The sequence below is a fragment of the Melozone crissalis genome, unplaced genomic scaffold (genome assembly GCF_028551555.1).
Source record: "Melozone crissalis strain CALT ecotype California unplaced genomic scaffold, PUWL_Pcris_2 ptg000017l_1, whole genome shotgun sequence".
Lineage (NCBI taxonomy): Eukaryota > Metazoa > Chordata > Aves > Passeriformes > Passerellidae > Melozone > Melozone crissalis.
In genome coordinates, this window is record NW_026535795.1 from 9,083,070 (window position 1) to 9,098,583 (window position 15,514).

At 41.7% G+C, this 15,514-nt stretch overlaps 1 protein-coding gene across 2 annotated transcripts in view; it reads left to right on the forward strand.

Annotated features, from left to right (window-relative positions):
- The window catches only part of STK4 (serine/threonine kinase 4), a 47,235-nt gene that overhangs the window by 9,368 nt on the left and 22,353 nt on the right, over window positions 1-15,514 (forward strand). For both annotated transcript variants that reach the window (XM_054274782.1, XM_054274783.1), the window contains 2 exons: window positions 1,689-1,875; window positions 13,950-14,107. In XM_054274782.1, coding sequence (XP_054130757.1) covers window positions 1,689-1,875; window positions 13,950-14,107 — 345 coding nt within the window. The remainder of the gene's footprint in view (window positions 1-1,688; window positions 1,876-13,949; window positions 14,108-15,514) is intronic.

Sequence of the window (15,514 nt, forward strand, 5' to 3'; positions counted from 1 at the left end):
GGTTTTTGAGCCTCTGCCTGCTTCAGCCTGAGTAAACGAAATGGGCAGCACAAGGCATTGTGTGCCAGCCCTGCTCAGGGGTGACACTTGAGCAGCATGGTCCCTGGTGTCTGTGCTGAACACATTGTGCATCTGGTTTTGCACTCCAGGACTGGATATTTATTCAGTGTGGAAGTAACTTTATTGGTCACATTGCCATGATGTCAATTCTATGAGTACTGTCCCCACCCTGAGTTTTGTCTCTGCCATCCCTTCTTCCTTTCTGACTGATCTGGGGTCACAGAGGTGGTGTCTGTGTGGTGGAGTCGAGTCCTCTGTTGGTGTGTGTGTTCTCCTGAAGCTTCTCTACTCCGTGTCTGCCAGCAGAAAAGCTTCTCAAACACTTCCCAAGTGATGTGAAAACTTCTGATGCAGTCCTTTGCTAAATGATGTGTAGCTAACAAATTTATTACTTCCTCTCACCCACTCAACTCCACACAAAATTAATTCTCCTCTATTAGCATCTTGTGTCGTTTTCTCCTCTCTTGCTGTTGGCTTTGAGGTTGGAAAGTAAATTTTATAGACACTCTTGACACAACAAGTAAAATGCTGGGAACACCAGAACATGCAGAGGTGACTTCTCTCTCTCCATGACACTGAGATGGAATATTAGAGCTTGATGTGCCACATCTGTGTGTTTTCCTTCTAACACTAACACAGATCAGTAGAGCCATGGTCACACAAAGAATGTGAACTTCATCCTGAAAAACAGGAGCATCTCAGCTAAGCTGAGATGCCTAGAAACTCTACTGTAAATCTGGAAAGGGACGTCTGTTCCTGCAGTTGGATAGCTGGTCCACATTTTGAAGAAACCAGCTGGATTGTGGAAATCTTGGCCCAGTTCTTCATGAAGTCCAAGTCACAATCCACACTTAGTGAAGCACACACCACCTGATGGAGCTGCCATAACATAACTCTTTAGTTAACATAACTCTGCCAGGAAGTTGTTCTGCCAGAATTACTTTGAAGAGGTTGTGTTTTCCTACAGAATCAGTCTCCTAAGCCTTGGCAGCAGTAATTCCAACTTTTTTTATTAGTCCCTTTAAGTAAATGGAAAGATAAAAAGTAATTTTCATTGAAGAATGTTACCAAAGTTTGATCATTTGTTTGAATCCTTTTTAAAGATTTGTAAATGTAGTTAATTTTTTTTCAGTGCCCTTGAAGTTTATAATGAGTAAAACTGCCTAAATGTTAGAAATAGAAAGAAAAACAGGATGAGGGGCTTTTCTTTCCATGTTTCACAGACTCTCCAGACTTAGATCTGGTGACTCTCAGTGAGCTGTAAACTGGAGACAGAGGGTTAGGGTCAGCTCTCAGAATTGCCTGCATGAATAGAAACACTGGTGACTGATTGAGTGCTCTAATCTACTCTTACAGACACTTCACCAGCTCAGAAATGAGATACAACTTGCACTGAGAAGTTTCTGCTGATTATTTATCTGTTCTCTTACTTATCATGCTGGCAGAAAAGTATTCATTAGTTTTCATTACCTGTTTGGAGATGACAGGGAGAGAACAAAGTGCATAAACCAAACGTTGCTTCTATGTGTGTCTGTAAAATAACCCCTCTGAATTAGTGTGACTTAAACACAGCCATCCCTTCATGGCACTTCATCATTAAAATCTGTGTTTGTGGCATGTTTGAACAGGAGGAGGATGAGACAGATTCAGGCACCATGGTGAGGGCGAGTGGAGATGAAACTGGCACAATCAGAGCTGTGAACACCATGAGTGATGGAGCCAACACCATGATAGAGCACGATGGCACCCTGGAGTCCCAGCTGGGCACAATGGTCATCAACACCGAGGAGGAGGAGGAGGAGGGCACCATGAAAAGTGAGGAAACATCTCTGACTTCTAGAGAATATTGCTTAAAGGTTCATGTGGGCTGTGATATGTATTCCCAACCTGCTTGATATTTTTGGTTGATTAACGTGTCTTTTGGTTGTAGGGAGCCAAACTTTTAGGTCAGTGCTCTCTGAGAAACCTTCCTAGCTCCAAGTTTCAAGCCGTGGTATAGCTGAAGTGCAATTTCCACAGGCTTTTGTGTTAATCAAATAAGATCTGATTCTTGCTAGTAATTTGGGGTGGTTTTTTGTCACTTCTATTTTGCTGGTTTTGTATTTTTCACAGAATGTAGAGGGGGACTCTAACAAGAGGTTAATCACAACATGTGTGTTGCTTTAGGTGATGATCTGGCTGTAACCTGGCTCTGAAAGCAGTTAGTCTGTTTTAGGAGAGGTGCATTCAATGAAGAGACAGATTTATGAAATGACAGATACATTGAAGGGTTCATCACATCAGGACATGCAGTGGGAGGGGTTGGCATCTCTCTGGAGTGGTGCTCTTCTTTTGTGTCACTGCAGTCACTGAGGACAGCCCAGTGAGCTGTGTTGCTGTTTCAGACAATCCAGTTGAAATCCATGCTGCCCTAAAACAGGAAAGCTTACTAAAGCCACAACCCTTGTCAGAGGATGTGAGATTTAAAATTATGTGACTGACAGTCTTACACCTTGAGCTGAAAAAGGGTTGAAAATGTTTCTTTGATTAAAGAAACAGCAGGGAGAGCCTTCCTAGAAAAGTATGACTACAAGAAAAGGAATTTTTCTGTATTATGGGTTCTCAAACCATTCCCACTGGTTTGTTAAGCTCCCAGTCCTGAGGCAGAGGCAGTCAGGGATGACTCAATGGCCAGCCTGGATGTTTGTTTGCTCAAGGACTGGAGAAAGTGCTGACTGAGGGCTCAGCAGTGCTCAAGTATGATCACCACATGCAAGGCTTGTTCTTTTGGCTCTGGCACTGCTTCCAAAGGCTTCCTTTGCCATCTGGTATTGAGCCTTTAGCTGTTCTTCACAGGAGTTTGGAAGAAGCCTTTCCTCAGGAATATCTGTGCTGAAAGCTTCTTCCTTGTCAGGGCCCTTTGAAGCTTGTGAAACAATGCTGGGTTTGAGAGGGACATTTCAGCAGAATCCCTTTGAAGATTTTTCCAAACTTTGATAAACATCATTCAGCTCATTAAAACCCAGAGATGTCAGTCCATGTGGCAGCTTGGGGCAGCAAAGACATTGGTGTGGTGGGACAAGGTTGGTCTAGCAAGGAGATGGATGCAGCAAAAATGTCATCCAAAGAAAGGGACATTTCAGTGGTATTAAATAAACCTGGCGAAGCTGCAGTTTCTTTACTAACAACCAGCACTGATAGTTTCTCATCCTCAGTGTGTATTGTTCCATTTCATGGCTCACAATATCAGAGGTTTTGCTGTCTGGTGCTCCTGCACCGCCAGCACTGTGGAAGTGAAGCACCTCTTGAATTTATCCTCCATGTTTGACATGTGCTTATCTTCTCTCTATCTGTGAAAGGCTGCAGTGCTTGTGTCTCAAAAGCACCTGGAGCTGTGTGTGCAGTGGTGTTCAGAAGCTCGAGGAGATAGTTTTATATTATGGATGGATGGATGGATAGATAGATGGATAGATAGATAGACAGATAGATAGATAGCCAGCCAGCCTTTGATAGTCTCTCTTTATCAAGGTCACCCAGGTTTTGAGCAGAGTGAGTTTCAGGGCTGCAGCGATGCCTTTAGCACAGGGCAGCCTCTCCCCTCAAGAGGGAGCTCCACAACAAGCTCTGGCAGCTCCAGAGCCCCGGGACTGCAAAGTGCACATTTATTTTAAACCCTCCTTAGACTTCAGGCTCCTTAAGAGCTCCCTGCTCCTCAGCTGCTGCTGTGCAGGGTGCTCACAGCCAGGTGTGGCAGAGGTGCTGCAGCAGCCCCAGGGTGGTGGCTGGCACTGGGACACTTCCATGCCATGGGCTTCACACAGCAATGCCCACTCAGCCCATTTATTCTGCATTTTGCCTGCTTGTGCCTTCATTCCAGCAAATCTGATGTTAATGAAAATGATAACCTTATCTTAACACCCTTTTCTCCTCCTTTGGTGGTGTAACTCTGAAATACTGAGTGCACTTCTCAGCTTGTTTTGGGGATGCAAGGCAGTGTCTCTGAGCAGCTTGCCCTTTGTGAGGATTCCCTGCAGCTCCATTTTTCAGCTTGCCACTTACATATTCATAACATTCAGTTAAATGCATTTAGCCCTAAAGCTCATCAGCCTGCTGCAGAACCCTCTGGAGAATGTGCTTTTTTGTAATCTTAAATATAAATATAATAATGCTGTTTGAGAACAACTGAGTTTTAAGGAGCTTCATTGAATCATATTTTTAAAGGCACCTATAATTTTTTTTGGCAGTTTGTCTTATGACTCACGATAGAACCTATTTTTAAGTCAATAAAAAAACTTCTGGTTTGTTTTTTTACATGGCATTATAGCTTCCCTAGGTGTCCTGGGCTTTTTAACTGCAGATTTCTGAAGTTGTGTTCTAGCCCTTCTTTCTAATTAAAAAATATAAATCTGTGTCTTAACGAGATTTTTGTTTGGTTATATTTCTTTTTAATGTAAAAAGTGTGTAAAGTGTTGTATTTCAGTGTTTTACAGATAGGATTGTCTTAGAAATCTCTAGCAAACAACTTCCAATTGCCTTGAAAGTGCAAACAACTTCCAGTAGGCTTGAAAGTGATTCTTGCATAAATCAGTTTGTGACTTCTTAGGCTCAGAGGAATCTTAAATTCCAGTATTTTACAATAGAGGGGAAGTTTTGTTTTGCAGTCAATTGAGCTGTAATTGTGTTTGCTTAAATTCTTTCATTTGCTTGGCTTTATTCTGGGCACTCAATATAAATAGGCATCATTAAAAATGTCACTGTGACATTCTGTTACACATTGTGAAAGCACTCAAGTGATTGCCTGAGACTGCAGGTACTGAATTGTGCTGCGACACATTTTACTTCGAAATCGATTGCTGAAGGATTACTTATGGATTGCAGTTAAACTATTCCAGGAAAACTTTAAATGTAGCTGGAGAACTATAGATGAGCAATGATTTGTAATAACAGGCATTTCCATTGTGCTTGAGAGCTGGAATGATTTTTGGGCTGTTAATATGTCTGCAAATGTCCTTTTATAATTTTTTCTATGGGAGAATATATAGTGCTAGTAAACAGTGAAGCATTTTTTATTCTTTATGCTTTTACTCTTCCTTTTCCTGCTTTACTTGCTGTACTTGTTTAGATAGTGGAATCTTGGCATGGATTTGTCTCTTTGATTTAAAGAGTGGAACATAATTTTATAATAATGTTGCCTTCCTTGAACGCTGCAATACAATCAGATCCAAGTGAAATTGGATCTAGTTTGTCTAGTACTGTAGTCTGCCCTATTTTCTCTGTTAAAGTACATCTTGCTTGTTTAAGCATCAAATAATTGGTGAATTACACTTGAGAATGCAGAACTGCCAGCAGCAGTGTGAGTTGGGCTGTCTGGTGTTTGGGTTGAGATGATTGAGGAATCTGGAGACAGGGGAAGGATTGTGGATTTGGGGTTTTTGTTCATGTGGCACACATTCAGTACAGGGTCTGGTGCAGAAATACACCAGAAGCTTTAATAACACTGTTGTCTCTACCTTGATAATGAAATGTGCTGGTAAAAATTCTTTAGAATTTGTAAATGTTCAAAATAAAAAACTCCAGGCTTCATTCTTACACAGTTTGAGGTGGCTTGGGTTTTGTTGTGCTTTTACCATGCCCACACTGCTAAGCATGGTTGTGTCATTTTAAAAAAGTATTTCCCCTTTTGAGGGGGAATTGGGCTTCATTAGCAAATTAAATGAGCTAAGATGCAAACTTGGCAATTTCCTATTTGAAAAATGATTCAGAGTAAGCTTGTCATCTTGGTGGCTGTGTGAGACATCCAGTGGGTGACACTTAAACCTGAGCCAGAGAAATGTTTCTGCCAAGACTCAGGAAACATTTTTTCCCCGTGAATTAACCTGAGATTTTTCACATAAAGCAATGGCTGTAAAACCTGCAGTGTGAGCAGCAGGATGAGAATGGGTGGCAGAAGGATTATGTGATTGCATTAATACTGTAATTGACTAAAGTATTACTGATGTACAGCTGAGGTAGCTATAATATCATTAGTTGTCCAGAAAGGTGCAGTGGCACTTTATCCAAATTGCTCATGCAGCTACTGTGGAGAATAACTCCACATCTTGTCAGGATTTCCATCGTGTGTGTGTCAAAGATACTGACAAAGGTTCTTGTTTTGCCTCTGCTTTTCTCCATGGACAACAACAGCTCTTTGCAGCAGCTTCCCACTACTTAGTGTTATTGATGTCCAGTGGTGCAGTTCTGTGTTTAAAGCAAATCGGTCCCTTTAGTCATAATTGAACCATAAAACACTCCCAGCATTATAATGCATTTAAATAACGTGCTGCTTATACCAACTCCTACATTGATTAAATTGTTCTCGAGCTTTAAGAATCATCCTACTGCCACTCTTGGGGTGTGGAGAATACAAATCTGCACAGAGAAATGTTCCTGTTGCTTTTTGACTTTTAATAGCAGCCTTGCTGGCAAGCTGGTCATAAGCGGTGGACAGCAAAATTTGTTTTAGGAGTATTAAGCTGTGTGAACATGCAGACAGCATTTCTGAGAGATGGGAGGTGTTGTGTGCGCTGTCATTTTGTTGTGGGGTTTTTGTTGTGTGTTTTGTTTTTCTTTTTTGAACACTGGCCCTAGTAATTGAAATATTGGCTCTGTGCAGGCTGGAGAATGAGGGGAAGTTAATCCAGGATCTGAGGGGGATGCTTATCTCCCTTTGGTTGTTGTGCACATTTGACAAAGCTTCATTGCTAAGACAAAGTTAATTACCTGTTTATCTTGTCAGAGATACTGAAATTGGAGAAAGGATGTATGTGTTTAACAGAGCTATTTTTGCTGGTTTTAACAGTTTATTATTGAGCACTCCTGTATTTAGTTAGAAAGTAGGAGATTTTAAATTTTTTTCTGGACAGAAGCATTTTTCTTGGAGAAGATGGGAGATGTGATTAACAGGGTCCTGAGCACTGTGCAGGAGGCAGAGTGCTTCAGGAGACTCAACCAAGAGACAGAATGGTAGTAAATCACTCAGTAAGCACATCTCTGTCCCATGCACATTCATGCATTTGCACATACAGGCAAACTGCAGCCTACCTCTCCCTTCTAAGAATAAACTCCCTCCCTACTGGATCAAAATAAATCCTGGAGAAAGCCTTACTCCTAAGCAGGAATAAGAAAAAGTGTAAACTCTTCAATTCCTTCATTGCAGAAGTTCAAAACCAAATTTGTTTCTACCAGCCGATTTTTCAAGCTTTGGCAGAAAAAAAATGTTCACTGCAATGTTGTTTTCTGTTCTCTCTAGATAAGCAAATGAGTTTCTGGCTTATGAATAGAAGGGAGTTAGGAAGTGCTTACTTGGTTCTGTGCCATCTGGGGAGCCTGAGCTCTTACCCACAGGTGCTGGATGTGAAGCCTACATCCCTGCTGATGAGGGTGGTTCTCATTTATATTGATGAGGAGCTGAGCCAGAGGATGCAGAGTGGGAAATGTTCACATTTTGTGGATGCACCTTCACATCTCACTGCCTGTCACGTGCAGTGGCTGCTGGACTCAATTAGCAATTGAGGATAATGAGGTGAAAGACATGAGGTGGCCACTGAAAATCTGTGATGGAGGAAGGAAGCTGCTCTGTATTTATAATCATGTCCGAGATTTAAAGCAGAGGAGATATAAAAGGAGGTAACCTGACCTTAAGCACCTTCAATTACTGTGAGGATTTCCTCCCCTATTTTTGGAAGGGTTCTCACTATAGATGTTACAGCTTTGGGTAAATGTTGGTGCTCTTCTCCTTAGATGTCTTTCACACCTTATTCATTCATAGGTTGATTTTTATGTTCATTTAGGAGTTTCTTATTAATAGCAGAAGCTGTTGAGAGTGTTTTGGTTTGATTTAATTTGAGATAGGCCATAATTATGAGGAGACTTGTCCTCATAAAGAGATAAAAAATGCTACGTGTTCTGCTTTTAATGTGAGGAAATTTCAGGTGCTCTTGCCATGGGATGAACTTATTAACGATGGAGCAATTTTTTCTCTGGTTGAATAATTTGACATCTCTCTGCTCTGCTGCTTAAAGTGACTCAGTCCTCTTCAGACTGTACAAATTATGCTGTCCAGCTGCTAAAGTTCATCTGTGATCTCTAAAAAATAGCCCAAAGCAAAGAAAACTGCAGTTCCATTTGAAATTTAATATTAATGAAGAGTTGCTTACACATGACCATCAGGCACTTTTTTGTGCATCCTAAGTATGTATTTTCAGTCTCAAAGTTACATAATTGAATATAAAGCAGCAGCTTACTGAGACTAGTGAGGACTGAGGCTTAGTAGAGGTTGCAGCCCCTGAATTTTTGACAAATGCACATACATATACCAAGGATCATGTCTTAGTTGGAAATCACTAATGTAGTAGTTGATCACTTAATTGTTGCTGATTTATGTCAGCTTCATTGTAAATGAATTTGTAGCACTATCTCCTGACTGTGCCCAGCCATAACTCCAGCTCCAATTTTTGTGGTATAGGGAGGAAATCCAATCATTGTGACTTCAACAACAAGTATTTGAGTATTAACTGTATAAACTGCCTTGAGTAAAGTGCACACAAAATGTGTTCCTGAGGTTGTCTTACTCTCCCTCTCATGACAAGCTTTGTAACTCCAGAATATTCACCCGAGGTAGACCTTAGCAATCCCTTTCAAGAGGAAAGAATAATAAAACAAGGATTTTTCTGATGTCAAGTTTGAGTAGAGAAGAATAATTTTAGAGGAAAGTAGAAATTTTAGTTTCATTGCTCAGCAAGCTTGTTCAGATAGATAGAAGGCCTTTGTAAATCTCCCTTTCTTTTTGAAAGCATCCTTTGAAGCTTGTAAGCTTCTGAAAATTTTCAATTGTGAGAGCTAATTTGGCAAAATCAACGAAATGAGTCTTTTGATTTCTGGGGCTAGATGATAGCAAGTGATCTGGTTCCATGGATATTCTTTACTGCTGAGTATGAAAAATAAATCTCTTGCTGGTTTGATTGACTGGGCTGTTTCTTCTTTATCATTCTGCTTTCTCTGCAGCATCATATGGAAATGCAAATGGCTTGGAGGCTCTCCACACCTTCTTTGTCATCTTTTGCTTCATGTGAGGTGGTTTGTATGCTGCAGCCAGCCCCTAAGGCTGACCTATTCCATCCCCTCAACTATTCAGACATTTTTGGAAGGGAGTGGACTGTTGTTCAGTTTTTTCCTTACAAGTTGCCCTTGCTGTAGCCTGGCAGAGGAGAGGATCCAAGTGCTGGCTTCTTGCAGAGCCCTGCCTGTACCTGTCAGTTGTGTTTGGGCTGTTTGTGCTTGGAGAGGGACTGTCCCAGCCTGCACACTGCCACGTGCAGTTGGACATTGCTTTCCAGTGCTGAAGGACAGCACAGAAATGGAAAGTTACAGGGATATTTGTTGTGCACAACTTAGAGCATTCTCTACCTCTGGACCCACTAGTTTAACACCTTTTTCTGTTCTCAAACACAACAGTACTGATGCTTTTATACTTTTTAAGCATGACTTTAAAACTATGTGAGTTTTCCATGGAGGGCTTCTGCTCTTCACAGAATGCAGGCTGAGCTCTGCTCTGCACAGCCACTCTGAACCTGCAATTCTGCAGTCAGTTGGACCAGCCCCAGCAGAGCTGTGGTGTTCCATTTGTGTAATTAATATAGCTCCTAAAAGATGACTGCATATCTAAATGATAGACCTTTAATGGCTCCAGGGAGCTCTCATGGCTCATCCTTAGAAGCAACTCTTTAGATTCCAAAATAGATGCAACACTGAAGCCTTTCTTGTCACCACGGGGTGACCTTCTCATAAAAGGCTCTTTTCCACCACAGTTGTGATCTCACTCTCTGTCAAATGTTCATATTTTAGCCTAACCCTATAAAATTAGGAAGTTAAATGCTTTTTGGCATGGACACATTTGGTGCGGTGTCATCTTTCAGCAGCATCTGCTTCTGCAAATAGCAGGGATCGATTTTGGTCTTTGGCTGCCTGTTATCAAAATTTTAAAGATATAGTGGTGTGACTCTTGTGTTGAATTAATAGCAGGTCATCTTTGGAAAGATGACACTGCTGCTAAGTGCTAAGATTGACGAAAAGAAGTTCAGTTGTGCTGGGATGAGAATTGATTTGGTGTAATGTCTTTCTGTCTCCAGGAACGTTTCTGTCCATCTTGCTGCATCCACACCCCTACAGAGATCATAGCAGCAACTAAAATTTCAGATATCTTAGATCTGCATCACAGCTATTTCTCCTTTTATATTGCCATCTCTTTTTCCCCCCATTTTTTGTCAGTTTGCAATCTCTGCTTCATATCAGTTAAAAAACAAAGCAGCACTAAGACGCAGTGTAATGTGTTGATGTGTGGAAATGTACTAAAACTGATGACTAAATGTACTTAAATTGGTGACTAAATGTATTTAAATTGGTGACTAGATGTTGCTTGTGTTTGCAAGGCCTAAGGTGCTGCAGGGTGAGAGGTGTCTGATGGTGGGTGTGAAGAGCATGTGCCACAGAAGCACTTGGGTGGGCAGGGAGCTCTGGTGCTCCTCAGGCTGATTCCCTGTGTGCCATTGTCCCTGGAATGGGACAAGTGCAAAGTCAGATCTGGTTGTTCCAGGCCTTGCAAAGTCACTCCAGTCCCATTCTGTTGCACAACCATCCTTGCTGTGAAACTTCCTTCCTTTTGTTCAGCTCAGCCCACTTACCCTTTGCAGCACTTCATTTCCCCTTATCCTCTCACAAGGAAATCTCACAGAAAGTTCATTGCCCTGCACTTCAGGAGAGCAGATTTTGGCCTCTTCGGGAATAAGCTTGGTGGAGTATCGTGGAATAAAGTCATGGAGGGAAAAGGGCCCAAAAAGCTGGTTCAAATATCCAAGGCTAACTTCCTCCAAGCTCAGTAGCAATGCATCCTGACAGTGGGAAAGTCAGGCAAAAATGCCATGAGGACTGCATGGATGAGCAAGGATCTCCTGGACAAACTCAGCCACAAAAAGGAAGCCTACAGAGGGGAAAAACAAGGACAGGTAGCATGGGGGAAATTCACAAAGATTGTCCAAGCATCCAGGGATCAGGTTAGGAAAGCTGAAACCCTGTTGGAATGTATGGCCAGGGACATCAAGGGCAGCAAGAAAATCTTCAATAGGTCCATAATTTTCCCTGTTCTTCCTTCTGTGACTGACAGCCCTGAGCTGTGTGGTGCAGGTGGCATGCTGGATTAAGGGCTGCCCTCAGTGGGACCTGGGCACACGGGAGAGGTGGGACTCTGCAAATCTCTTCTGCCCAGTGCAAGTGCTGCAGTTCTGGTAAAACACAAGATGTGAGGAAATCAGCATGGTTATTTTAACTGACACCCTGAATTAAGCTCTGTTTTGAGTGAACAGTTTTTTAGGAAGTAAATAGACAAGAACTGAATAAGCCAATGTCACTGGAGTGAAACATTTGCTTTCACAGTCTCTTCTGCTGCAAACAGTGATCTTCAAAACAGAATACAAACATGATTTAGATTTTCTCTTTTTCTCCCCCTAGGAAGTCTTAATTGTTGAGACCCAGGCTGGCTGTCAGTGAGCTGTGTATAGATTAGCCTGACTAGTTATGAATTCCTCTCTTTCTACAAAATTAGTTGGTGTTAAACATTGCCATGATTGTCCATAATAACTTACCTCCTGCTTCAAGCAGGCTGAGCTGCAGCAGGGTACAAGGGGTGTGTTTACTTCATTCTAAATAAATGTTTTATCACTCAGCAGTAATTGGATTGTGATTGTATTTCAGTAATTATTCCCAACAGCAAAGCTGTTCTCCACTTTGCAGACGTGTTCTCTGCCTGACCTTCACGCTGCTGGTCTGAAGGTGTCTTTCTTGATCTAATTATGTATGATGAGTTCTTTAGTTTTGTTTTTTAAAAAAAGGGGAACTACTGCCAGGGGTATAATAATTTGTCTTTGCTCCAGTTGTCATGGTGCAAAAGTATCAGCACTTCAGTTCATGCTTGAGCTTTTAGCTGGCTCTGGAGAGGCAGAACGATGCAGGGCTTTTTCAAAAAGCATCCTGACATTTAGGGCTGTGCAGAACCACACTTCTCTCAGTATCACAACCCAAATATCCTGCCAAGATTTCTCATACTTTATAGAAATTTTTTCTATAGACAAATAATTTCCTAGTGTATCTTGTAGCTGACCAAGGACTTCATCCACTTCTCTGAGGTTCAGACAGAGTCTGCCAGGGAAGTTCTGGATCACTGGGTGGCAATTTTATATGCAAGAATAATATTCTGTGATTAAATCTTAATGAGTTTCCAGAGCAGCTAATATTTTTTCAAGAGGAAAGCGCTGCTGAATGTTCTCAGAGAGGACTGGTTTGTGACAGCCTGCCTTCTGTACAGACTCTTGTGGGAGAGTCTCTGCATTACACAGACCTTGCCAACCCATCACAGGACATCCCCTGTGTGCCTGTTTGAAGCTCTAAACTCTTGGTTGGTTGCCTGCCTGACAGATTATATTTATTTCAAACGTATGGCATTCAGCACCGAACTTATTTCTGCACTCCAGACTTTAGGCTGTTCTGATGCCATTTTCTGCTAACTCCAGCCCTGATCCTGCTTTCTGAAAACTGTGGTTTCTGCATCACCTAAAACATATGTTTCAAGTATGAGTAACTTATTCTGGAGAACCTTGTGTTACAGAACAGAAGCATTCAGTGGGTTACAGTGCTTGCTTCCGTGCTGCTCACAGCTTTTGGGGATTTCAGGAGCAGGGCAGTGGCACTGAGCTGTGAGCAGCCTGCAGCTCTCATGGTCCTGTGCTGCAGCCCTGTTAAAGCACATTTGCTGCCTCTTACTTTGGACTGAGGCTCTTCAGGAATTAGCTGTGCTGAAGCTCAGGACAGTCCAGTTTAGGTGTGCACAGCTGGGCAGCATCTGGTGCTGGACTGGTTGCACGAATGAAGAAATCTTCCCTTGATGATGCTAGAAGCCTTGTAACCTTGACTTGCTGTGAAGTTAAATTTCATGTTTTCTTCCTGTTTTGCCTTTTTTTTGTTGCTGTCTGTGTTGGGAATTAGCATTTCCATCCCCTCACATTTCATCACTTCCTTCCTTACTGTGCTGTCATCACCCTACAAATGAAGCCACCCTCCCATTTCTTATATTACCCCGTTTCTTAATTACAGCCTAGAATTGAATGGTTCATCTGTATATCTGGCTTGTTTGAGTCCAAGTCTAAGCATTTCTTCCACTAAGAAAGTTGGTTCAGAAGAGCTAATTTACAAAAATAAAAACTAGGGCAGTAAACTTGATCACCTACTGACTATTTATAAAAAGAAAAAAAACCCAAATTTTGAAAGCTAAATAAGCCTTTCCACCCAAACAATATAGTAAAGTTGACTGCTTCTACCCAAGGCAAATTTTGTGGTATTTATAAGGTGTTTGTGGTCTTTGAAAGCCTCATTTTTGTCCTGTTCACAAATGTAAAGGTGAGTTGCTTGTAAAGCAGCAGTGTTAATTTTGAAGTTTGCTCCTTTAGCAGTGCATCCTGGCTGGGATGGAGGAGCCCAGCCTGTCTGGCCAGCAGCTGCTCCGTTCTGGCATTCAGGGCATGGGCTTGGTTACCTGGAGTGCTCTGGCAGGGATGGATTGCAGGTCTAGAGGCCAAGGCCTCCAGCACTGTAATCATGTCTGTGCTGGGATTTCAGCTCTCCTTCTGCACTTTTCTCTCTCTGCCGTCACATTTATGATGGAAAAGCTGCTGAAAAATAGTATTTTAGCAAGTGCTTTAGCAGTGCTGTGTGATTTAGTGTGTGCTAAAAAAAATAAAATCCCTTCTGGGTATGATGTAGGGCTGTATAACCAAAATTGTATTTTTCAAAACAACTATTTTTTTTCTTATTTTTAATACTTCCAGGGAGGGATGAAACAATGCAGCCAGCCAGACCATCATTCCTTGAATACTTTGAACAGAAGGAGAAGGAGAATCAAATCAATAGCTTTGGGAAGAATGTTTCTGGCCAGACAAAGAATTCATCTGATTGGAAAGTACCACAGGATGGAGACTACGAATTTGTAAGTCTATACTTTGAAATTCAATCAGTGTGGCAATCTTTAAGAATTTTAGTCAGCTGCCATGAGATTATTTCTTGTTTTGACAGACTAATGGAAACTTGAGGAGGTTCTAATTGCTAATGCATTTGGATGGGACATTTTGAAAAACTGGTTTTCTTTATGTATTTCTCAGTAATCACAGCCAGTCATTATCTGTAAACGTTCCTTGTTTAAAAGCAAACAAAGGAACAAAAAAGCCTGAGGACATGAAGGTATAAGCTGTCTTGCTTTACTTCCCCATTATGCATTTACAATTAAAAAAAAATAATTCCAGATGGCAGTTGGAAAATGCAAATCCTCAGTGTGTAGTGTTTGACAAAGAACAGTGTTAGAACTATTAAATTTCCTTGTTTTTCTCAAGCTTTGGCACTGGATTTTGTTTTATTATACAAACATCAAGCTTGTCTTCATTTCTCGTTTCAAATCCTTATTTTCATTCTTCCTTCCTAAAGCTGACATGCTCAGAAGTTTCAGGAACTTCTCAGAAGTTCAAAGAAAGACCTGTTGTTAATAAATTTGATTTAAATTTTTTTGTGTGTGTGAGGATGTAAAATTCCATGTTTGATTTCGGAAAGCCAGAAGATACTGGGCCTTGTTCCCTCCTCATTTTTCTGCAGTGATCTTTCACTGTGGGCACTTTCTGCCCTTTCAGTGCCTGCCTGTGGTTCAGGCTGTCACTCTGGCAGTAGCTGGTGATATTCACCCCCCAAATTGTGCAAAGCAAATTCCCTCTGCTGTTCACAACTCGAGGAGATGCCTCCCTTCAAGGCTGGAGTAACAGCTGGAGCTTTTCTTTCTCTTCCTGTAGATTGTATAGATTTACTGCTGTTATTTTGTTGTCTTTGCTCCTGCTTTTCTTATTTTCTTGCTCAGGCTGCAAAAAATAGCTGAGGGGACCTCCTGCATTCCCTCCCTCGTAGCCCTCTGCACTCTTATCTTTGTTATCTTTGGTCACTGCATAAATGTGTTTTGTGCAAAAATAACCCTCAAGCTGCCTGTTTTTCACAGGGCTTGGGCCCAACACACCATTCCAGTCGAGTCAGATACTTCATTTATCTCATTCACCTCGTGCTGTACCTTAATTGAATGATAAACAATTGTTCTTTAATGAGTGGCATTTCCCAGGAGACCAGGGCTGCTTCAGAGGATCTTCAGAGCCTTCTGTAGTCTGCAGGGGATGGCCCAGGGGGAAATTTGCTGTAATTATTTTCCTTTCTCATTGGGTTGATAACAAGTTTAGCGGTGTATTTCCTCTGAGTGGGAGCTGTGGGTGCAGGGAACACCCAGCCAGCACAGGCAGCACAAGCAGAGCTCTCTGCCTTTCCAGCAAGCAGGACCCACAAATATTCTTAGCACATGAAAAGCAGC